The sequence below is a fragment of the Anabrus simplex genome, chromosome 1 (assembly GCF_040414725.1).
Source record: "Anabrus simplex isolate iqAnaSimp1 chromosome 1, ASM4041472v1, whole genome shotgun sequence".
NCBI lineage: Eukaryota > Metazoa > Arthropoda > Insecta > Orthoptera > Tettigoniidae > Anabrus > Anabrus simplex.
This window is the reverse complement of record NC_090265.1, coordinates 1,585,138,322-1,585,163,258: the sequence shown is the minus strand read 5'-3', so window position 1 is coordinate 1,585,163,258 and position 24,937 is coordinate 1,585,138,322. Positions and strand designations below refer to the sequence as shown.

At 38.6% G+C, this 24,937-nt stretch overlaps 1 protein-coding gene across 1 annotated transcript in view; it reads left to right on the top strand.

Moving 5' to 3' along the window:
- Smyd3 (SET and MYND domain containing, class 3) overlaps positions 1 to 23,854 on the top strand; it is a 151,815-nt gene extending 127,961 nt beyond the window's left edge. The window contains exon 9 of the mRNA XM_067138219.2: positions 23,350 to 23,854. Within this exon, the coding sequence (XP_066994320.2) occupies positions 23,350 to 23,557 (208 nt within the window). The 3' untranslated portion in view covers positions 23,558 to 23,854. The remainder of the gene's footprint in view (positions 1 to 23,349) is intronic.
- Positions 23,855 to 24,937: the final 1,083 nt, after the last annotated feature.

Sequence of the window (24,937 nt, the reverse complement as noted above, 5' to 3'; positions counted from 1 at the left end):
GAGTGTGTATCATAAAGATAGGATAGGAATGGTGGGAGGGGGAGTATTAATTCTGATGAAAGAAGAATTTGTAAGCTACGAAAAAGTTTTAAAGTTGGCAGACATTAAATTCTAGGTGTAAGGCTCATTTCTAAAGATAATAGGCAACTTGACGTCTTTGAAGTGTACAGACTGGGAAATGGTAGCGCTGACGCTGATTCAGAATTATTTGATAAGATAATCACCTCTGTGGGAAATGACGGAAAGGAACGTGATTGATTGTAGCGGGAGATCTGAATTTACGAAATGTCAATTGGGAAGGTAATGTGAACGACAGGAAGCATGACCGACAAATGGCAAATAAGCTAATATGGGAAGGAAGTGGCCGTGGCCTTAATTAAGGTACAGCCCCAGCATTTGCCTGGTGTGAAAATGGGAAACCACGGAAAACCATCTTCAGGGCTGCCGATAGTGGGATTAGAACTTACTATCTCCCGGATGCAAGCTCACAGCCGCGCGCCTCTACGCGCACGGCGAACTCTCCCGGTGGAATGACATTAGTAGACGAATAAGTTTGAGTAACGTCTTTGAAAGTAGGAAAGATCACAATATGAAGATAAAGTTGGAATTCATGAGGACTAACTGGGACAAATATTCGTTTATAGGAAGGGGAGTTAGGGATTGGAATAACTTACCAATGGAGTTGTTCAGTAAATTTCCAAATTCTTTGTAATCATTTAAGAAAAGGCTAGGAAAACAACAGATAGGGAATCTGCCACCTGGGCGACTGCCCTAAATGCAGATCAGTATTGATTGATTGATTGATTGATTGATTGATTGATTGATTGATTGATTGATTGATTGAGAAAGGCACAGCAGTCCCTATTGCACACCAACACGGTCTAAAAATCTACCCTTGAGCTTCGTTAATCGTCATACTGAAAGCAAGGAGAATAGGAAGCTGGCTTCTTTACAATGAAGTGAAAGAGTAGTGTCGATTGTGTTAAATCCTTTGAATCAAAGCTCTCTGTCGAACACTTAACCCCGTAACGATTTCGAGATCCAAACAACTGTCATGCATTTTTCGTACAATTAATCCATTTAGAATCTCCAGTGAAGCATTTAAGTTTCTTAATAACATTACATTTGCTCCAGGTTTTAATTTAAGAACATACGGAGGTCTTATGGGAGAGGAAATGCCTAGGAGTGGGAAGGAATCGGTCGTGGCCTTAATTAATGTACATCCCCAGCATTTGCCTGGTGTGAAAATGGGAAACCACGGAAAACCACCTTCAGGGCTGTCGACAGTGGGGCTCGAACCCACTATCTCCTGGATGCAAGCTCAGGGTTGCTCGACTCCAACCGCACGGCCAACTCGCCGGGTGCATTGTAATTTACGCTTAACCACAACAGAAAAGCAGGGTTCCGATATCATGACCTGTTCGTATGTCACTGTATGACGATTCTCCTAATCCTGTTCGACCACCTTGGCCTTCCGCTGCAACATGGATGAAGTGGTGCTATTCGTACTCGGTGATTATTAATGCTCTAATCTTTTCGCTAATGGTCTTTATTTTTGCACCAGCGGTTCTACAATGCGTATTTTCAACATTTTTCATCATTCAAGGGTCATGCCTTTTCGCTTACGTGATCACGGAAAACATAGCAGACGTTCGTTCAATAAGCTTCAGCCAGGTAGCACTTCCGTCTCTATGTTATTCTACAGTAATTTGATATAGACCTAGCTAAGAGTGTGCTGTGTCAATGCCATCAGTTGAATTCAGAATGAACTACGGTATTGCCATCCCTTGTCAAACATTGGAACCATTTGAAACTGCTTTTCGAAACCGAGAGGAAGCTTCCTCTGAATTTCGAAAAAGTCATGTGTGAAAGTAATAGCTATCAATGACAAAACACATTAATGCGGAATGTAGAGATATGTGTCTTTAATTTAAAGTAAACAACTTGAAAATCGGCCCAGTAGAGGCCGTTGACGGATTGTTGACAAGAAGCATACATGTTATATATGACGGAAGAGTATTATGCGCATGTTAATTTGGTAAAATAAATTACTGATAAATGGTCGGTAGATGCAGAGTGGGTCTCGACCCATGGGTGGCCGCGGCTGGTCAGTGCTCCGACAGCTCTGCGCTCTGACCGGCCAACCGAGCAGCGAAGGGGTGGCCACGGCTCTACCATCTCCATTCTCCTGCACTAAGGCGAATGCCAGGGCAGTTCCTAGTATAAGCCACGACCGCCAACCCCCTCACCTTCTTCGAGCATCTCTTTCACCGCAACAAATCTCCCGGCTTGAGAGACGGTGTCACCGTCTAAGAGGCCAGCCTCCCTCTTCAGGGGAGGGATGAAAACATTTTAGTAGTACTAATAATAGTTGAAATAAGGAAAAAAGTAGTGTTGGCATGTATACATGTAAGTATCTTTCATCTAAATCACATTTCATAAAAATCGGTCCAGTATGGGTTTGCTGGTGGATTGCAAAATAAAACGCCTTGCGTTATAAATATATAGGCAAGCTGAACCCGTTGAAATTCAACGGAAAACTAAGTCCCTGGTTCGGTAAATAATATTTTTCTGGCACTTTAAAACTTTTGAGTGGCAGCATTTTCTACATGTAGTTTTCAATGGATAAATACAGACTTCGGGAATTAACTTATAGAATGAGGTGTGTGGTACTTATTTGCAGAGAAATTTAGGTCCAATATCTCTGAAATGTAGTGCTGTTAGAGCACCTCCTTAAACACTGCATTTTTTGTCCTTTGGCTCGCTGACACTATTTGTAGGCCTACTTTCAAACTGTCAAATGATCGAACTCGAGACATTGCTACGTATAGCTGACAATAGCTAAATACAGGCTCGGTAAATATACACCAAGGCAATCTGAAGTCTGTCCTTGAGCTTTGTCAATCGTCATACTGATTGCAAGGCGAATAGGAAACTGGCTCTTTTAAATGTAACTTGAAAAGTAGTGTCGGATGGTGTTAAACCAATTCTATGAGTCAAAACTCTGTCCAACACCTAATACCAAAATGATTTCGAGATTCAAACAACTGTCACGCATTTTTCTTACAGTTAATCTTGTTCCGTACCTATGAACCTGGTGTGAGCGTTCCCTACAGCATTTTCTTGTTGTATACAGGCAATTTTCGGATTTCAAAAGTGTATTTAAGTACACAAAAGCTGCTAAAATTTAACGTGAAAGAATAAATAAATACTGGATTAAAGCCACTAACTTATTTATTTAACGAAGCCGAGCTTTCAGCCTACTTCCATTGGCCTTCAACAATGCATGTGAAGTTCTACCTCCGACAGTGAACAGAGAAATTCGAAGGAACGTGGAAGTCATGACCGTACTATCCACGGCCTACCCCACTAATTGCACTCACGGATCGTCGCGCTATAATTCACCGCCCTCTGTTGACATTTTCTTGAGCACGTCCTGCTGGGCCATGGTGGTGTTATGCATGTATTTCTGCAGTACAGGTCTCCACGTATTTGATAATTTGAGGCCGTTTTCCCTGTTGAAGTTATTTGGGCGCAGCTCTATCTCTTTGGATTCCTTTACCAGTCGAGCATAGAAGTCTTTTACAGGCGCGATGACCTTCGCCTGGTCAAAGAGTTCATGGTCTGTACTGCAGAAATGTGCTTCTATGGCAGACTGGCTTATGGCATTCACCGTGAAAGATGAAAGAGTGACATTCTTTATATATTTTACAGTCTGCTTTAGGACGCACCGATACAGATAGGATTTATGGCAACAATGGGATACGAAAGGGCTAGGAGTGGGCAGAAAGAGATCGTGGTTTAATTAAGGTATAGGCTAAGCATTTTCCTGGTGTGAAAATCAGAAACCAGGGAAAATCATATTTAGGGCTGCCGAATGTGGAGTTCGAACCTACCATCTCCCGAATGCAAGCTGATAGCTACGTGAGCCAACCCCGCAGCCACTTGCTGGGTAATAATAATAATAAGAAGAATAAGAATAAGAAGAAGAATGCAGTGTGGCCTCCAGAACGACCTTCTACAGAAGGTCTTTCGATTTAACACCTTAAAGGCGACCAGCGTGTCTGTGAAGATGGGTCCTAATTGTGACGAATTCTAACGATGAGGTCGGCACACACATCCGATCTCCGAGCTATCGTAATTAACCATTGAAGGTTAAAATCCCTAACCTGGCAGGAGATCCAACCCGGGACCTCATGGACCAAAAGCCAGCAGGCTAACCATTTAGCCATGGAGATGGACAAAACTTGTGTTCCCATTCCGAGGTGGTGCAGCTCTTTTCAGGCACAACCTCAATCGAGATGAGCTGCATGTACCACTTTTTATCACATTCTAACCCCTGCCATTCTTAAATCTCTGGCAGTGCCGGGAATCAAACCCGATCCTAACACTAACTGTTACGTTACACAGGCAGACAATTAGATAATGATTACTACATTATTATCAAGCAAGCCACGCGTAGCTGTGAATGTTGTAGGCTGTTACTTATCATGTCGGCAATTCTGCACCCATTTTGCCCTCCTATTCTTATTCTTGGAAATATAAATCATCTAGTCCTTTTTAAAGAGTGACTTTTACGATTTAGTGCGACACAGTAATCCTTATTTCTTCAATCTCATTGCAATGGATAACATGTAGACGCCAGAAAGTAGATCTCTATAGTCTCAAAATGGCCGCTGTAGCACAGAATTCTGGAAGATTGACCAGAACTGTGTATATGGACCAATTGGGTCTTCTGCTTGGGCTTCGGTCTGATGTAGGCCTATTTCAGTCAAACGTACACTGAGCATAAATAATTACATTAAACAATTATAGCCGTCTCCTGGGGATGAAATACGTTTAAAAATTTGATCAGAATTAGGTTGTAACCTATCGTAGGTCTCCTTTGTTTTAAGTATTTCGGTAATAAGTTTTCATTTATACCCACGGTTTCTATTGTCACGTTTAAGCTCAACAAAAAAGCAGGGTTCCGATATTGTGGCATGTTTGTATGTCATTGTATGACGATTCTCGTTATCATTTTCGAACCACCTTCAATCAACTGATCGTGATGATCTCGCGCCGCAACTTGGATGAAGTGAGACTATTCGCACTCTATGATTATTAATACTCTAGGCTTTCGGGTAACGGTCTTTAATTTTTCACCAGTGGTTCTATAATGCGTATTTTCAACATTTTTCATCATCCAAGGGCCATGCCCCCTTGCTGACCACATGGCAAACCTTTGTTCAAGTAGCTTCAGCCAGGCAGCGCCTTCCGCCTCTTCATGTTATTCTACGGTAGCTCGTTGATATGCCAGGTGTATGCATAAATATTTTCTGGTTTTACTAAGAAATGGCGCCAGCGAACAGTACACAGCGTATTAATTTGACACAGACTCCGCACCCGCCGTACAGCCCCGACCTGGCGCCATATGACTATCACCTCTTCGCATCAATGGGGCACGCGCTTGTAGACCAGCATTTCAGCAATGTCGAGGAAGTTGGAAAATGGCTTGAAGAATAGTTTGCCGCAAAAGACAAGCAGTTTTTCTGGCATGGTAGGCCTATTGCATGGTACCTGAAAGATGGGTGAAGTGTGTAGAAGCCGATGGCCAATATTTTGAATAAACCAAAAATTAATTTCCTTTGCAAAGTACGTGTTTTCTTTACCACAAAACCTGGCAAAAACTCATGCATACACCTGGTAGAACGGTATAGACCTTGCTACAACGTAACTGTGGTAGTGTCATCTGTTGACAGTCAGAGAATGAACTATGGTATTGTCAGTTATTGGAACTGATTGTAACTGCTTTCTGAAGCCGAGAGGAAGCTTCGTCCGAATAATGAAAAATTAATATTAAAATAATAACTATCAACGAAAGAATATAGTTATGGGGATTGTAGATATATGTATCTTCAATTTAAAGCGAACAACTTGAAAATCGACCAATTTCAAAGAAACTGGAAATTTACTGAACATTTACCTTGGTAAGTTATTCCAATCCCTAACTCCCTTTCCTATAAATGAATATTTGCCCCAGTTTGTCCTCTTGAATTCCAACTTTATCTTCATATTGTGATCTTTCCTACTTTTATAAACGCCACTCAAACTTGTTCGTCTACTAATGTTATTCCACGCCATCTCTCCTCCGCTGAGAGCATGAAACATCCCACTTAGTTGAGCAGCTCGTCTTCTTCCTCCCAGTTTTTCCCTGGCCAAACTTTGCAACTTTTTTGTAACGCTACTCTTTTGTCGGAAATCACCCAGAACAAATCGGGCTGCTTTTCTTTGGATTTTTTCCAGTTCTTGAATCAGGTATTCCTGGTGAGGGTCCCATACACTGGAACCATACTCTAGTTGGGGTCTTACCAAAGACTTATATGCCCTCTCCTTTACATCCTTACTACAACCCCTGAACACCCCCATAACCATGTGCAGAGATCTGTACCCTTTATTTACAATCCCATTTATGTGATTAGCCCAATGAAGATCTTTCCTTATATTAACACCTAGATACCTACAATGATCCCCAAAATGAACTTTCACCCCCATCAACACAATTATTAAAAGTGAGAGGACTTTTCCTATTTGTGAAACTCACAACCTGACTTTTAACCCCGTTTATCAACATACCATTGCCTGCTGTCCATCTCACAACATTATCAAGGTCACGTTGCAGTTGCTCACAATCTTGTAACTTATTTATTACTCTATACAGAATAACATCATCCACAAAAAGCCTTACCTCTGATTCCACTCCTTTACTCATGTCATTTATATATACGAAAACATAAAGGTCCAATAATGCTGCCTTGAGGAATTCCCCTCTTAATTATTACAGGGTCAGATAAAGCTTTGCTTACTCTAATTCTCTTTTCTAGAAATATAGCAACCCATTCAGTCACCTTTTTGCCTACTCCAATTACATTCATTTTTGCCAGTAGTCTCCCATGATCCACCCTATCAAATGCTTTAGACAGGTCAATTGCGACACAGTCCATTTGACCTCCTGAATCCAAGATATCTGCTATATCTTGCTGGAATCCTACAAATTGAGCTTCAGTGAAATAACCTTTCCTAAAACCGAACTGCCTTCTATCAAACCAGTTACTAATTTTGCAAACCTGTCTTATATAATCTTATATAACCAAAGCTTACATACAATGCACGTCAAACTTACTGGCCTGTAATTTTCAGCTTTATGTCTATCACCCTTTCCTTTATACACAGGGGCTACTACAGTATAGCAACTCTCCATTCATCTGGTATAGCTCCTTTGACCAAACAATAATCAAATAAGTACTTCAGATATGGTACTATATCCCAACACATTGTCTTTAGAATATCCCCAGAAATCTTATCAATTCCAGCTGCTTTTTTAGTTTCCAATTTTTGTATCTTATTGTAAATGTCATTGTTACCATATGTAAATTTTAATACTTCTTTAGCATTAGTCTCCTCCTCTATCTGGACATTATCCTTGTGGCCAACAATCTTTACATACTGCTGATAGAATACTTCTGCCTTTTGAAGATCCTCACATACACACTCCCCTTGTTATTTATTATTCCTGGAATGTACTGCCTCAGGCCTGCTTTATCAGCCATATGGTACTGCCTAATAGTCTTACTTTTAAGACCTTCCTTTCTATCACATTTATTTTTAACTACGACATAAACAGCTTCATGATCACTAATACGATCTATTACTTCGGTTTCTCTATAGAGCTCATCTGGTTTTACCAGCACCACATCCAGGATATTTTTCCCTCTCATTGGTTCCATCACTTTCTGAATCAGCTGTCCTTCCCATATTAACTTATTTGCCATTTATTGGTCATGCTTCCTGTCGTTCGCATTTCCTTCCCAATTGACATCTGGTAAATTCAGATCTCCCGCTACAATCACATTTCTTTCCATGTCATTTCCCACATAGCTGATTATCTTATCAAATAATTCTGAATCCGTGTCAGCGCTACCCTTTCCCGGTCTGTACACTCCAAATATATCAAGTTGCCTATTATCTTTGGAAATGAGCCTTACACCTAGAATTTCATGTCATCTTTAACTTTTTCGTAGCTTACAAATTCGTATTTCATCAGAATCAATACTCCTCCTCCCACCATTCCTATCACCTTCCAGTATTGTGAGGAAATTTTTGACCGAGCTCGATAGCTGCAGTCGCTTAAGTGCGGCCAGTATCCAGTATTCAGGGGATAGTGGATTCGAACCCCACTGTCGGCAGCCCTGAAGATGGTTTTCCGTGGTTTCCCATTTTCACACCAGGCAAATACTGGGATTGTACCTTAATTAAGGCCATGGCCACTTCCTTCCCAGTCCTAGCCCTTTCCTGTTCCATTGTCACCATAAGATCTGTCTGTGTCGGTGCGACGTAAAGCCAATAGCAAAAAAAAAAGTAAATAATTATGCATCCATTATATCATTTCTCAGCCATGATTTAACTCCTATTACAATATCTGGTAAATATGTATCTATTAAATTACTTAATTCTATTCCTTTCCTTTTAATACTTCTACAGTTCAACACTAACATTTTTATGTCATCCCTACTTGATTTCCAGTTCCCTTTCCCTTATCACCGCTCCCTGAATGTACCTTCCTATTACCCTTCCAAACAAATTTCCTAACTTATACATACCACTGCGGTTTAAGTGAAGGCCATCTGAGCGCAGATCCCTATCTCCTACCCACCCATTAAGATCTAGAAATTTCACTCCTAGTTTCCCACATACCTACTCCATAGTCTCATTTAAATCCCCAATCACCCTCCAGTCAGTATCCCTCCTACACAGTATTCAACTGATAACAATCTCCGCTTTCTTAAACTTCAACCGTGCTGCATTTACCAGAACTCGCACATCTCCAGCTATGTTGGTACTTATATCAGCTTGCCTTACGTTGTTTGTACAAACGTGAAACACTACCACCTTCTCCATCCACTCCTCCCTCTCTTCTACTTTCCTCAACATCTGCATCAACCTTGTTCCTGGATAACACTCTACACTGGTTCCCTTTCCTCCATACACACTTTCCCCACGTGTCTAACGATGGAATCCCCCATGACCATAGCCTCAACCCTACCCACCTCATTTGATCCCCTCCCCTCCTGGTCAGTCCTATCTTTCCTGACAGCTGCAGAAGCTATTTCCTCTTCTCTTCTCCTTCCCATGACCCTGTTCCACCTGTCTTTTCCTATCCTCTACTCTACATTCCCCTTTCCTACCTTTTCCCTTCCTCCTACTTCCGCTCATCTCAGCAACAATTCCCTGTCCTTCATCTTCCCTCTGTTGTTCTACCTGGAGTGACTCGTACCGATTTTGCACAGACACCTGTCCTGAATTCTGATCCTGAATAGAGCCCCTAGCCTTCAATCTCCTTCCCTTTAGAACATTAGACCACCTATCTTCTACAACTCCCCCCTTTCCTTCCCCTCCCTCTTGTACACCTACTGTAAACTGTACATTGTTTAAGGGAGTCCTATCTTCCTTCCTGTCTTCTGTGAGAATCCTAATTATCTCCCTCAAACTCTCCAACTCCTCTCTCATACCTCTCAATGCCTCGCCACACCCGCAGTTCGTACACTTGCACTCCTTAGCCATTCTTTATGGAAAAAATGAAAAGAAAAGGAAAAATAACTTATTTGCAAGAAAAAATGAACGGAGGGATATATTGTCCTGGATAATACTCGAAGATCACACGACAATAAGGTATAATATACTACTACACTTAGTCGTATTTCAATTTTTATTCTACAACCCCTAACAGGATAAAAACTGCTTGTTAATTACTGAATACCAAAAGGAATTCACAAGAACTACACAATTCCAAACTGCAATTAAGCCTATCCTAATTACAACAACAGAATTTTAGTAAGAGTTCCTACGGATACCTCTACTACACCACTACTACACAAATATTTTACAATAATAAAATAAGCACACTAAATTCTAATAGTATATTACTTGTATACTACTGTACAGTACACTATAATAATTTTTAAACTACGTTTTGACATATCCTAATTACAATCCCTGTACCGTATGTCACTACTAAGGACAAACAGAAATGAAATTTGCAAGACTACTGTACTCAAAGATTACCAACAAAGCTAAATGCTTAGACAGATTATTATTAGTACTATGCTCTAATAGATATACACGAAAGATAACACACGAATATAGCAGGCAAGATACGGCACTACAATTTTCAGCTGAAATGTGGTTATATGAACTTTTACCGCTGGTGGCTTACTATTATTTTCCCTACTATGCGGGACAGAGAATAAAAGTATCCTTAAATGCTGAGAAATAATAGGTTGTCTATAATCATTTCTGTCAAAAGGGGAGTGTGTATATAAGGATCTTCAAAAGGCAGAAGTATTCAGTCAGCAGTATGTAAAGATTCTTGATTACAAGGATAATGTCCAGATAGAGGAGGTGACTAATGCTAAAGAAGTATTACAATTTACATATGATAACAATGATATTTACAATAAGATACAAAGGTTGAAATCTAGAAAATTGGCTGGACTTGATAAGATTTCTGCAGATATACTACAATGGGTTGGGATATAGTACTATATCTGAAGTACATATTTGATTATTGTTTGCATGAAGGAGCTATACCAAATTAATGGAGAGTTGCTATAGTAGCCCCTGTGTATAAAGGAGAAGGTGATAGACATAAAGCTGAAAATTACAGGCCAGTAAGTTTGACATGCATTGCATGTAAGCTTTGGGAAAGCATTCTTTCTGATTATAGTAGACATGTTTGCGAAATTAATAACTGGTTTGATAGAAGGCAGTTCGGGTTTAGGAAAGATTATTCCACTGAAGCTCAACTTTTAGGATTCCAGCAAGATATAGCAGATATCTTCGATTCAGGAGGTCAAATGGACTGTATCGCGATTGATCTGTCTAAAGCATTTCATAGAGTGGATCACGGGAGACCACTGGCAAAAATGAGTGCAATTGGACTAGACAAAATAGAAAATAGGTCTCAGAGAATTAAGAGTAGGCGAGGCTTTATCTGACCCTGTAATAATTAAGAGGGGAATACCTCAAGGCAGTATTATTGGACCTTTCTGTTTTGTTATGTATATAAATGATATGAGTAAAGAAGTGGAATTAGAGATAAGGCTTTTTGTGGATGATATCATTCTCTATAGAGTGATAAATAAGTTACAAGATTGTGAGCAACTGCAAAATGATAATGTTGTAAGATGGACAGCAGACAATGGTTTGATGATAAACGGGGTTAAAAGTCAGGTTGTGAGTTTCACAAATAGGAAAAGTCCGCTCTTTTAATTACTGCATTGATGGGCTGAAAGTTCCTTTTGAGGATCAATTGTAAGTATCTAGGTGTTAATACAAGGAAAGATCTTCATTGGGGTAATCACATAAATGGGATTGTAAATAAAGGGTACAGATCTCTGCACATGATTATCGGGGTGTTTAGGGGTTGTAGTAAGGATGTAAAGGAGAGGGCATATAAGGCTCTGATAAGATCCCAACTAGAGTATGGTTCCAGTGTACGGGACCCTCACCAGGATTACTTGATTGATGAACTGAAAAAAATCCAAAGAAAAGCAGCTCGATTTGTTCTGGGTGATTTCCGACAAAAGAGTAGCGTTACAAAAATGTTGCAAAGTTTGGGCTGGGAAGACTTGGGAGAAAGAAGACGAGCTGCTCGACTAAGTGGTATGTAAAGACAAAGAATGTTACAAGTGTTTTAATTTCCACCTATTCAGTACAAAGTGAGATCTAGTAATTAATAATTAAATCTTTCATATTAATTACGGGGACATGTTTCGCCCATTATAAGGGCATCTTCAGCCTTAATCTCAAACCTGTAAGGTGAATAATCAGGATCTTAATTGCTCTTACAAATCGTAAAATGAGGATACTAATGCAGGTGCTTGTTTAACATAATCTTATAAGAATGTCCTTGGTTAAAACTGTGGTATCAAGCTGCATGTCACAAGTTCTACAAGATTATATTCTGCACTGAACAGAACCTGGTTTAATGTGCCTAATACTTGTTGAGGGTGTAAGAAAAATAATTTGGAACATAAACAGCCTAATCTTTATAATAAAGTAGAAATGTTTTTTGATCACTTCTAGTGGAGGATAAGGAAAAAAGTAAAGCTGCTAGACTTTTGAAGTTGTTAAAGATGTTAATTTCGTATGTTAAGATAAGACAACAGTCTTCTTTAAGTACGTTGTAGAAGCGAGGAAGGGTATTTGACTGCCTGTAGTCTTATTTATCTTATCTTAAAGGAGTGAAAGTTGAAGGTATTTTGATGTTGATTAGAGCTTGTGGTGTAATGTTTGTAACAAGAGGAGAGTAAATACTTAGGAAAAAAATTAAAGAGAAGGTGGGTTTAAAAGGAAAAAAAAAAAAAAAAACTGTAAGTGTATAATCACTTACCCCTTCTTCTGTAACAAAGTAAATCAGTTAAAGAAAAACAACATTATGTGTATGCTCATTTATGTCTTTGACTGTTATGTTGTTAATCAGTTGCTATGGTAGCATTGAAATGACTGGCACTTGCGCTTCTAGTGTTGTATCGATGTGAGGTTGTCTTTACATACATTTCAATACGGACTAAACATGAGAATTATAAGGTTTAAGTGGTATGTTCCGACACAGACAGGTCTTATTGATGATGGGACAGGAAAGGCCTAGGAATGGGAAGCAAGCGGCCGTGGCCTTAATTAAGGTATAGCCCCAGCATTTGCGTGGTGTGAAAATGGAAAACCACCAAAAACCATCTTCAGAGCTGCCGACAGTAGGGTTCGAATCCGTTATCTCCCGGATGCGAGCTCAAAGCTGCACGCCTCTAACCACACGGCCAACTCGCCCGGTAGTTGATTGATTGATTGATTGATTGATTGATTGATTGATTGATTGATTGATTGATTGATTGATTGATTGATTGATTGATTGATTGATTGATTGATTGATTGATTGATTGATTGATTGATTGATTGATTGAAGTGGAATTGTACAAGTGAGAAGCTAGTTTGTTGTATTGCTGTAGTGAGGAGAAGCACAAGTTCAGCACAGGATTTATGGTACACACCAGCTAAAGCATATTGAAATTGGGTTTACACCTATTAGTCCAAGACCATCAATACTCAGGATAAACGGGAAATGCTTTAATTACACTATAATTAATGTCCATGCACCAACAGAGGAATCTGAGGAAGAAGATAAAGAATCGTTCTATGAACTTATGGAAAGTGTGTATAATGGCTGTCCAGGCCAACACATTGAAATATTTGATAGCAATTTAAATGCTCAGGTGGGAAGGGAACAGGTAGATAAACCAACAGTTGGACCCCACAAACATACCGTAAGCAATGATAATGAAACAAGACTCATATTATTTGTAGCATCTAGAAATATGGTTGTGGGCTGCTCATTGTTCCCACACAAAGATATACTTAAAGGAACATGGACATTTCCATATTGAAACATAGTTAAGCAGATTGATGATGTGTTGACAGATGCAAGGTACAAGTCAGATCTTTTGGATATGAGGAGCCTCAGATGCCCAAATATAGACTCAGACCATTTCTTTGTACAGGCACGAATGAGGGCTAGGATTTCCAGTGCATTCCAAGAAACCCAATTCAACATACCTAAATGCAATATAAGAGCTCTAAAATCATCCAAAATTAAAACTCAGTACCAAGAGAGGATAACACAGATTCTTGAAAATGCTGAAGAGTGCAACGACATTGAATATCATTGGGAAATGATTAAAAATGTTGTGGAGAGGTCAGCAAATGAAACACTGGGAATTGAAGCAAGGTATACAAGGTCTCCATGGTTTGACATTGAGTGTGAAATTGTATAAGAATGATGGAAATCTATGAGGAAAAACTGAGGATTGAAAAGAAGATCCATCAAAGAAGAAACAGAGAGTAGATGAAGGAAAATATTGAAGAAATGGGGCTTCTGAGGAATCAGAATGAAGTGAGGAAATTCTATAGAGAGGTAAATGCTAAATGGAAACCCTTCTGTGGCAAAACTAGCCTGATAAAGGATGAAACAGGGAAAATTATTAGTGAGGGGAATGAGATATGTGAAAGCTGGTGGCGACATTTTAATAAACTCCTCAATTTCAGAATGATGATAAGAGACTCAATAGATGCGCCAGGAGAAAATTACCATGACAAAAATATAGGCCTAGGCCCACCAACTCAAGAAGAGGTGAGAACTGCCATGAAGAAATTTACGAACAACAATTCAACAGGAACAGATTATATTCCAGCAGAACTGCTTAAGCAAGGTGGCAGTGAATTGGAACAGATTTTCCTAAAAATAGTTACTTCAGTGTGAGATGAGAATGAAATGCCCCAGCATTGGGAAGAAAGAATTGTATGTCCTAGAAAGGAGATCAGTTTGAGTGTGATAGCTATAGAGGAATTACATTACTTAATCTGGGATACAAAGTGTTCTCCAACATACTATTTGACCAACTTCTCCCAATTGTTCAGAGAGAGATTGGGTCATATCAATGTGGATTTATCCCAGGAAGGTCAAGTATAGATCAGATCTTCACCTTAAGGCAAATTTTAGAGAAGACAGTCTAATTTGGGATTGGTACACATCACCTCTTCATTGATTAGAAAGCAGCAGCATATGATAGTTTAGACAGAGAGCAATTGTATCATGCTATGATTGGACTGGAAATTCCTGGAAAATTGGTAAGGCTGGTGAGAATGACAGTGAGTGAGACACAAAGCAGTAAAGAATGACGTCTAAGACATTAGATATTCAAAATGGAGTATGGCAGGGAAACACGCTGCCATGTCTCCTTTTTAATGTTGGTTTGGAGAAGGTGATGAGTGATGAAAACCTCCTCAGGGGAACAATTTTCTATAGATCATTGCAGATAGTTATGCTGTTGATATATAGTGGTAAGAACTTGAAAGGTAATGGAAGAGACATTTATCGGCCTTGAACAGGTCAGCAAGAAAATGGGACTGAACATCAACCAGCAGAAAACTAAATATATGGCTGCTGGGAAAGCATGTAGATCATGCCAGCCTCAATAACTGTGGGCAATTACACCTTTGAGAGAGTTGAGCCGTTTAAATATCTGGGATTGACAGTCACCTATTTAACCCTGCTGTTCTGTTCACATTTACCTGACGAATATACTGTTCGGGTCAATATGACCCGACATACCGAAATGCTGTAGAAATCTTGTAAAAACATACATTTTTGTACAGTTGTTAGTCATCGACATTGTTGTTCTGTTCCAATAACTTTTTTATGACTATAATGACAGTAATATCAATAATAATAATAATAATAATAATAATAATAATAATAATAATAATAATAATCGTACACAAAACATTGTTAAAGAAGATTTCCTATTTATATAATCATATAAATTTGAAATAACAGACAGTTTTCAATACAAGTAGCTTTGAAAACATTACAGTCCTTTTCTTGCTTTTTTCTTACTGATTGCAGTGTGGACACAAGTAGGTGACATGCGTTTTGCAAATATTTTTACTACATTTTCTCCACATCATGTTTGTTTTATTGTCATTGCTTGACGGGCAGAATTTACAGCATGCACATTTCGTATATTTTCTTGTTGTTACTGACTCCTACACACCAGTCACATCTTTAGGCTTTTGGATGCTTCTGATCATTCTCAAAGAATCTTATGTTCTTGGAAAATCCATTCTTGACGTAACGTGTTCTCTTGTCAGTGACTTTCCAAGTTCTTCGAAGAATATTCTCCTTCTAGTCAATTTGCTCGTATTCCATTTAGGGTCAATTAAGTCCATAAGATATACAGTATAAGCAAAGACTTCAAGAAAATTGTACAAAACTATCATTGGCCACATTTTGGTTTTTCGCTTGTATGTATATGTACCTGATAGCTGATCAAGCATGTCTACAGCCCCTTTGGTTGAATTAAAGTCCAAAATTCTTTTTGGCTTCTTATCAACCCTGTCACTGATTTCCTCATCATAGTGGAGAGTGCTCATACGTACAACATTCTTATTTATTTTAGGAATATAATTGGCCACAGTAGTGTCATTTGTGAAGTAAAGTGAAGAACTAGTACCTCCTTGTAGGTCACTTTATGTGGAAACTCCAGCTTATTTTTCCGTATAGTTCCGAAAATAATAAATTTTATTTTCAGGACCAGCTGTCTAAAATTGTATGACGTAAACAAGTTTTCACACATGATATTCTGACTATGTAACTCAAAAGTGAGATCAAATACTACCCTCATTCCCCCATTTCTTTCTGGTACCAGTCCGATTGCCTGCTAACTCCAGGGGTACTCTAGATAATGTCCGAAGCTGGTAAGTGGCGTTGTTGTGCTGGTGGATGAAACTGCCATTTTATATTCCCATTTTTAGAAAGATAAGTCTCTACACTATTTTTTACACGCTGTTAACTGTTATAATTGTCATTAGAACACACTCTTTCAGATGCATTACTGACATGATCATCGAACTCAGAAAGTGCTTCTTCATCTGCCTAGGCACTTACTAATTCTTCCAACTCATCGTCAGTCAATGGTCTAATCCCCATGGTGTCACAGTTCAATCTGATCAGAAACAAAGCACTCAGATTATTGAGAGCTGCTAATTATGATTTCCTAGGAAGAGCAAGAAACAAGCCCGTTTTTGTAAACGCATGGAGGCTTAGTTGATTGTTGAGAGTAAGTTGGAGTGCTAAAAACCACTATTCCCATAACATATAAGAGAACAAAGTTCAACATTTCCATTCTTTAAAAATAAATCCGAATAACAGTAATAATATTTGTGTCGGGTCACAATGACCTGAACGTTACATATGTAACTATTACAGTTTTTGCCCAAACTACTTAAAATATTTAAAAAACCTTTTAAACGTGTGCTACTCTTCTATTTTCAGACAAAGTCGCAGAGTTTCATAAACATATATTGGTATTTAAAGTATGAAAAATGACGTGTATATTCATTTCGGGTCATATAGACCCGAACAGAACAGCAGGGTTAAATGATACCTCCTATGAAATTAAACAGAGATTAATAGCAACCAATAGAGCCTATTTTGCTCTAACAAGACTTCTCTCCTCAAGGCTCTTGAATCGTACTCAGAAATTAACCATCTACAAAACGCTTCTAAGACTTGTGCTTACAATTGCCTCTGAAACTTGCCCATTAACAGCAAAAGATGCCAGAATGCTGGATGCCTTCGAAAGAAAGATACTTTGAAGAATCATCGGCCCAGTCTGTGAAAGATGAACCAGGAGGAGAAGGTACAATCATGAATTGTACACCATTTATAAAGATTCAGCCACATTGAAGTGGACCAGGCACGTAGCACGGATGAGTGATATGGAAGTACCTAAACAGATCTGTCTGTCTGTCTGTCTGTCTGTCTGTCTGTCTGTCTGTCTGTCTGTCTGTCTGTCTGTCTGTCTGTCTGTCTGTCTGTCTGTCTGTCTGTCTGTCTGTCTGTCTGTCTGTCTGTCTGTCTGTCTGTCTGTCTGTCTGTCTGTCTGTCTGTCTGTCTGTCTGTCTGTCTGTCTGTCTGTCTGTCTGTAAGGTCATCAGCCCAGAGGCTGGTTGGATCCTCAAATAGCACCACCAAAGGCTATGCAGTTATAGGGAAACTGCAAAAACCAATGGCAGAGCCCAAATGAGGCGTACTAGGCAAGATGAGGAGTGTGGTAGTTTGCCATTGCTTTCCTCACTGGACCAGAAGGTGCCACTGCAGCACGACTGATCCTATGAGCAACACCTTTCATAACACTCAGACACTAGTTGTGCCCCAAATGTCATTACTCAGCACCACCCATACCCCAGCAGCTTCCATATTGTCACAGCCATGGATGAGACTGGGACTTCAGTGGAAGCTACACTTTGCTCTGGCCTGTGCCAAGAGACAGACAAAAATACTGCATCTATCAAGAAATGGCAACAGGCGGGACCTAAAATGATATTAAATGGAAATCCAGGGGGACAGAGAGGTCGAGGTTGACTGAGAGCCGGATGGATTGACAGATGGTCTTTGGGAATGGGCTATAGAAATTGGAAATATTTAGTGTTGGATTGAGATAAGTAGCGGAAAGTTCTTGAAGAGGCTAAAGTTTACAGTAAACTGTATAGCCATAGTAGTAGTAGTAGTAGTAGTAGTAGTAGTAGTAGAAGAAGAAGAAGAAGAAGAAGAAGAAGAAGAAGAAGAAGAAGAAGAAGAAGATAATTAACATGCAAACTGCCCATATGAAACAAATTACATTTCCTTATACAGAATTATCTTTTTGATGTTGTGGTTTGGTGAGCTGAAATTATTGCCCTTTTAAATCAGGAATCATAGTCAAGTTTTGTTTTTAATGCCATGAACTATATAATAGATGAGTGATGCAAAACTTCTGTTGATGTGTGTAAATGAACTCACTCATATCAACAAAGTACACAGAAACCTACAGTGCATAACAGAATGTTAATTTACCAGATCCATCAGCCTCAGAGACTTCACTATGGTTTCAACCATGTACTCATTGATAGTCTCCTATAAAAAATAAAAACCAGAATATACCCAAAACCTGGAACAAAGAGAGATGTCATACCAATATTATAAATCGTATGGTACACACGTACATTTTATAGCAAACGAAACAAAAAATATAACAGAGTTGATCACAACCTAAAATCTAAGTTCAAAATGTGGTTTAGAGGTAAAATCCTTGATGTCTCCTTCATATGGTCTTACGGGACAATTTTGAATGATGTGCTTCAGTGTTTGTCTGTCGGCTCCACAGTCTCACGTTGAAGAAGATAACTTGTTCCCGTTAGGCTGAGAGGCTCAGACGGTTGAGGCGCTGGCCTTCTGACCCCAACTTGGCAGGTTCGATCCTGCTCTGTCTGGTGGTATTTGAAGGTGCTCAAATACATAAGCCTCGTGTCTGTAGATTTACTGGCATGTAAAAGAACTCCTGCGAGACCAAATTCCGACACTCGGTGTCTCCAAAAACCATCAAAAAGTAGTTAGTGGGACGTAAAAACAATAACATTATTATTAACCTGTTCCGCTTAAAGAGAGAGTCTGCACAGACTCCAGAGTTGGTCCTGATCCAGTTTAGTTTTGACCATATACTGTGAGGTAGGTCAAATCTAGGAACATTAGAGGTAACTGATGGCATGTCTTGAAACTCCTGAGGAGTGAAAGTCTTCCACTCTTGGGACCACTGTCACACCATATAAAGTTCTCACTGATTTGTCACGCAGCTGTCTTCATAGGAGGCTGTCTTGAACGAAGTCTGGTTAGACAAGCATCAGATATGTCAGATGAATAGGAAGATGTTGATTTTGGAGTATCTTGCATTACTCTTTGACCAGAACATTACACCTGCGCTGATGAGGTGGAGGGATATAACTCTGAACTGGAAGCAATTGAGTAGGGGTGCACTTAATGGTACCAGAGATCAATTGCATTGTTTTATTGATTTTAGCATTAATCTTCCTGATGTAAGGGCTGTTTAACCACACAGGGGTGCAATATTCAGCTGCAGATTGAACAAGACCAATAGCTAAAAAGCGAAGAGTTGAACCGTTAGAGCCCCATGTTGTTCCGTATAGTTTCTGGATCTCTGCTTTGCAGCAGTCTTCAGCAAATCGTGTGTGAAGGATAACATTCTATCCAAAGTAACAACCAGATACTTGGGATATGGATTGTGGGATAAAAGGACGTTCTCAAAATACACTCTGAAATCCATGTCAGTCATGCGGTTGTTCAGATGGACAGAACAAACTTAATTCTTGGTCATACTTGGTTGGAGTCTCCATTTGCAGAAATAGGCACCTAGAACACTCAGATCTGTTGTGAGTGTGGATTCAGTGCTTGTTATGTTTGAGTTCCTTGTGGCTATTGCCCTATCATATGTATATTCACATTTCTGGTCACAGGCCGCAGGAATCCCCAAGCCAGCACCATATGATTTGTGTCGAGCATGGCGTGATATGAAGTGTTGACACCTGATGCAGCAAATACGTAGCTCTTTTGGTCAGTTCCCTAGTAACTATAGGACTTTAAAGGTGTTTATTATTATTATTATTATTATTATTATTATTATTATTATTATTATTATTATTATTATTATTATTATTATTATTATGTACTCGACAACATAGAGAGTATTTTTGGCCTAGTATTATTTGCACAAGAAGAAGAAACCAGTTAATATATACGGGACCTTTGGAAATTCCATAGATTTTTTTAAAAAATTTGTTTTACCTTGCACTGACACAGATAGATCTTATGGCGACGGAGGGACCGGAACTAGCTAGGATTGGGAAGGAAGCGGCCATGGCCTTAATTAAGGTACATCCCCAGCATTTGCCTGGTGTGAAAATGGGAAACCACGGAAAACCACGGATACTTTGCAGGTATCCATTACAATGGCTTTGACTGTTGAAGCTTTCTTCTTCTTCTTCTTCTCCTTCTTCTTCTTCTTCTTCTTCTTCTTATTATTATTATTATTATTATTATTACAATTACTTGGGGTCAGCACTAATGTGGATTAAGCCCAGTTTTATGGGCAGATGCCTTTCGTATGTGGTGGGATGTATTCACTATTGTGTGTGTCTTAATTCCTGCTTGCAGAGATAAAGGGCATTGCGATTTAGTCAGACTTCATTCCAGGCTTTCCTTCACTCGAGCAATGTTTTCTGGTGTTCAAACTCTTTTCAGATAGTTACGGTTTTCATTCACTTCAGATCCCGTTTCATGCCATTTTGCCACTAAGTTTTGCATTGCAGACTTTGCTGGAGGTTTTGCCAAAACCCTTCCAGTTTTAAACTCCTGTGCAAACAGATCCGCAGAGGATTTCCACGAATTGTACGTTGTATAACACTTGACAATAAACATGCGCTGTTTTATCATGAGCTCTATTTTGTGTTGCGTTCAGTTGGTCAAGAAACACATCTGCTCCTCTCACTCAGTTACTCTCTCATAATGACACAGCAACGTATGTGGGAGATGTGCTCACGCAGACATGTGACGGCAACCTATTGGTGCGTCAAAATCACGGTTTCCAGCGTTTCCTATGATGGACAGTTCTCCTGTTCATTAACAAGGGTCAATTCCGTGTCAATCTTACAAATATTTTCCAGGCCAGTTTTATTTCTCCCAAAGTGGCAGGACAAAATTTGTCCAAACATCCAATTTTTGATATAATATATGTTTTGAGCAGAAACGTAACTCTCATGTTTCTTTTACATATATAAAAATTAAATATGATGTTTTACTGCAAATATGCTATCAGCTATCTTTTGGTTTAACTTTTATTCCTGAAAAGTGGAAATAAAATTTAGCAAAATTACTAACAAATAAAATTTAGCAAAATTACTGATGAAGTAAAGTAAAATAACAAAAAATATACCGAAATAACTTTTTTAAATTGATAAAATGAGGCAGTAAATTTCGCCACAAGCAGGTGCCTCTACACAGGATATGTGCAAAAAAAGGAATGGCAATTCAAGTGGTTTTTTTAAATTATTATTATTATTATTATTATTATTATTATTATTATTATTATTATTATTATTATTATTATTATTATTATTATTATTATTTTGGAGAACAGGTATTGAATTTGAAGTTTGCAGCTGAAGAAATATATGAGATAATAGATACAGGGATAGTTAATATAAGAATAATTTTGAACTGATTCTGGCAGTTCCTTTATTTGAATAACAACCTTAAAGACAAGCCTCACTCAGGATAACAGTCAATTATAAAAAGAAAAGTTCTGCACATTGTGTTCAAAGAACAGCCACTTGCTATAAATTGTCTGTAAATCTTGGTATTTCCATATTTCCTCCAACTCTACAAAAATAAGCAAGTAGGTCCATAGGTACTGATCACTACTCAGGCTAAGCAACAAGTCAAAATCTATAAACAGCTTCTCAATCTCCCAGGTGAGCAGTTATTCACATAACCTGAGTAAAGTGTGCAGTGAGTACTTTGTGCAAAGGTGTTTATTACTGTTTTAAGTACAACTGGGCAGCCATACTCAGGAATAATGCAGCTGCAGTCAAAAGAAGCGAGAAGGGGAAAGGGGCATGAAAATGAAAGGTTCCATTGGGGCTGGAGGAGAACAAGAGCTGACCAAAGAAAGTTGGATAGGAAATATGAAAGCAGAGAGGTTGGCACAAGTAAGTGGAAGCAATGCCAGACACAGCTGATGTCCCTGTGGTCACCAACCCACACTTTAAAGTTGAGAGCCCATGGAGGCTACCCTTGTAGTCACCTCTTAGATCAGGTTGGGGATACTGTGAATGTATTCTAATGACCTCCACCCACAGGGGGTACTTTGTGAAAAAGAACCTGTCAGTGGGTTCAAGTTGCTTTTGACGAAAAAGCTGTGCTCTGCATTTGATGTCATATGCCTTTGGTAGTATAGCACAACACTGAGTTCTCTGAGGATCTGAGTCGAGTTTAAAAACTTTTTAGGCAAATTATCCAGCTTTTGTCAATAGAAAGTACACCAGACAACAGTCAGACATTGCTTCAGCCCTTAGAGCAAAGATAATCCAACAGAATCTACATTAATTAAATGAAACAGAATTGTTACATCACCTGGCATGCAGTCCAGATGTTGTGCCTTTTATTTTTCTTTGTCCCAGTCTGTAATATCTCATGTAAGCAAGACAGTTGGACAATCCTAAAGATGAGAGATGCCAGGCTGAGTGGTTCAGACGGGTCAAGCGCTGGTTCAGTCCTCGCTCAGTCCGGTGTTATTTGAAATTGCTTAATTATATCAGTTCCATATTGGTAGATTTACAGGCATGTAAAAGAACTTCTGAAGGACAAAATTCCAGCATTTCAGCATCTCCAAAACCATAAAAATAGTTAGTGGGACGTAAAACCAATAGCATAATTCTTCTTCTTCTTCTTCTTCTTCTTCTTCTTCTTCTTATTATTATTATTATTATTATTATTATTATTATTATTATTATTATTATTAATCTTAAGAATGTCAGAAATGCCTGTCCAGAGATTTTCATCTCCAAATCCAAGGATTGGTATTACCAATAAATTTGGATGTTGTGGATGCTGGAAAAAAGATGGATGAAATTAATAGAAAATTATGGGATTATTATTATTATTATATTTTATTTTAACAGATAAAGTATTAGTTATAGAAAAGCTCCCCTGTCAGCTTTGTAAAATTCCTGGAATCTATATCTTCTAAACAAATAATAACATGACACTACATTGTATTTGACATTCCAGTTCAGTTGCTTTATATGTTCCATTTGAAAGTTTCACCTAAGAATAGTAAGCAGTGAGTATGATGATTTATCTTTCAGACAGTACTATGGTGATTGCCATCCCTTGACTGGTATCTTCTATCTGAAGTTGGGCAAGATCAGCCTTTACCTGTTGGATTTGAAGACTGCTCGAGACCGACTCAGTGAAGCTGAACGCATTTTACGAATTACTCATGGAGAGAAACATGTATTGTACCAAGAGGAACTTATGCAATTGATTGAGCAATGCCAGATAGATGGTTTATAATAATGAGATGCGTGCTTATTCCTAAAAGAGAGAGATTGTAAAGATTTCTGTTGGTGCTGTAACCTTCCTAGTTAAAGATAGACAGGTGATTTAACTGTCAATGTATATAATTATCGTTCTTGAAGAAGAAACTCTTTTCTACATTGTAATTATGAACAACTTGCATTTGCTGTCTTGGACATTCCTCTTGTTTTTGTACCCTCTAACATTTACCGTAGAAATAATGGCCCTCTCATCAGTGCACAATGTAAACTGTATAGTTTTCTGATATTCTTTATTAAACCTGATATTCTTTAATTTTTATGGTTCTTTTTTCCCCCTCAGTTTCATGCTCTGGAAACAAGAAGTAATAGTAGAACAAACAAGTAAACAATATTATAGCTTTCTGAGGTTTAGAAAAATTGGGAGCCTAGGATGTGAACTGGTTACAGTATTTTGAGGAGATTTTTAAGGTATTCTTTATACTGTATTTAGTCTACAAACTAGTAAAAATCATCAACATATATAATGGACATACTAAACTCGTAAGATGGATTATTCTGAGTCAACTATTCATCTGCGCAGGTCATCACGCAGACTTCGCATAGCACACAAAGTTGTTAACCACAGTGTCTTCAAGCCTTATATGAAGCAACTAGCCATTACCCGCGGCTTTGCTCATGTGGATTTCGTAATTTGATAAAAATAATCGTTCCTCGGTACTGCAGTAAGATACGATCTGAAAATCCTGAAAGTATAAAACTCACCAAAAAAGAGAGTTTGTTACCCCAGAATCTCTTTTTAAGTCATGTTTGTGGTATTGCATTTTGGTGCTAAGATGGCCAGGGTACTGGCAGAGCTAATTCTGGAACATGCGACGTAGATCTGCACATGTGAGAAACAGTGCTCTCTCAGGTCAAAAACAAAAAAGCATGTGTTTTTATTTTTAGAGGAGATTCCAAATGCCTATTCCACATCTGTAACATCTAAGGTACAGTATAAGTATCTCCATAAAAAGAATTCAACCCCTTTAACAGTCCTACTCCTTCTTACTCATCTAAGTGGATTTTCCAAAAAACAAAAAAATGTGTTGCTTTTAAAAAAATCAAAATACTAAGTTTCACGTCTGTAACACCTTCAGTTTTTGAGATATACGTATCCTTATAAAAGGAATTCAACTCCTTTTTCACTTCTTTGCACCCCTGTTAAGTAGCTTTTCCGAAAAAAAAAAACCCATGTTCCTTTAATTTTAAAAGAAATAAAAAAATATCAAATTTTACATCTGTAACATGTTAAGTTTTTGAGATATACTGTACTCATTTCAAAAATTCACCTGCTTTTTCAGTTCTTATCACCTCTTTAAGAGTCCGGCTCCATGGCTAAATGGTTAGCGTGCTGGCC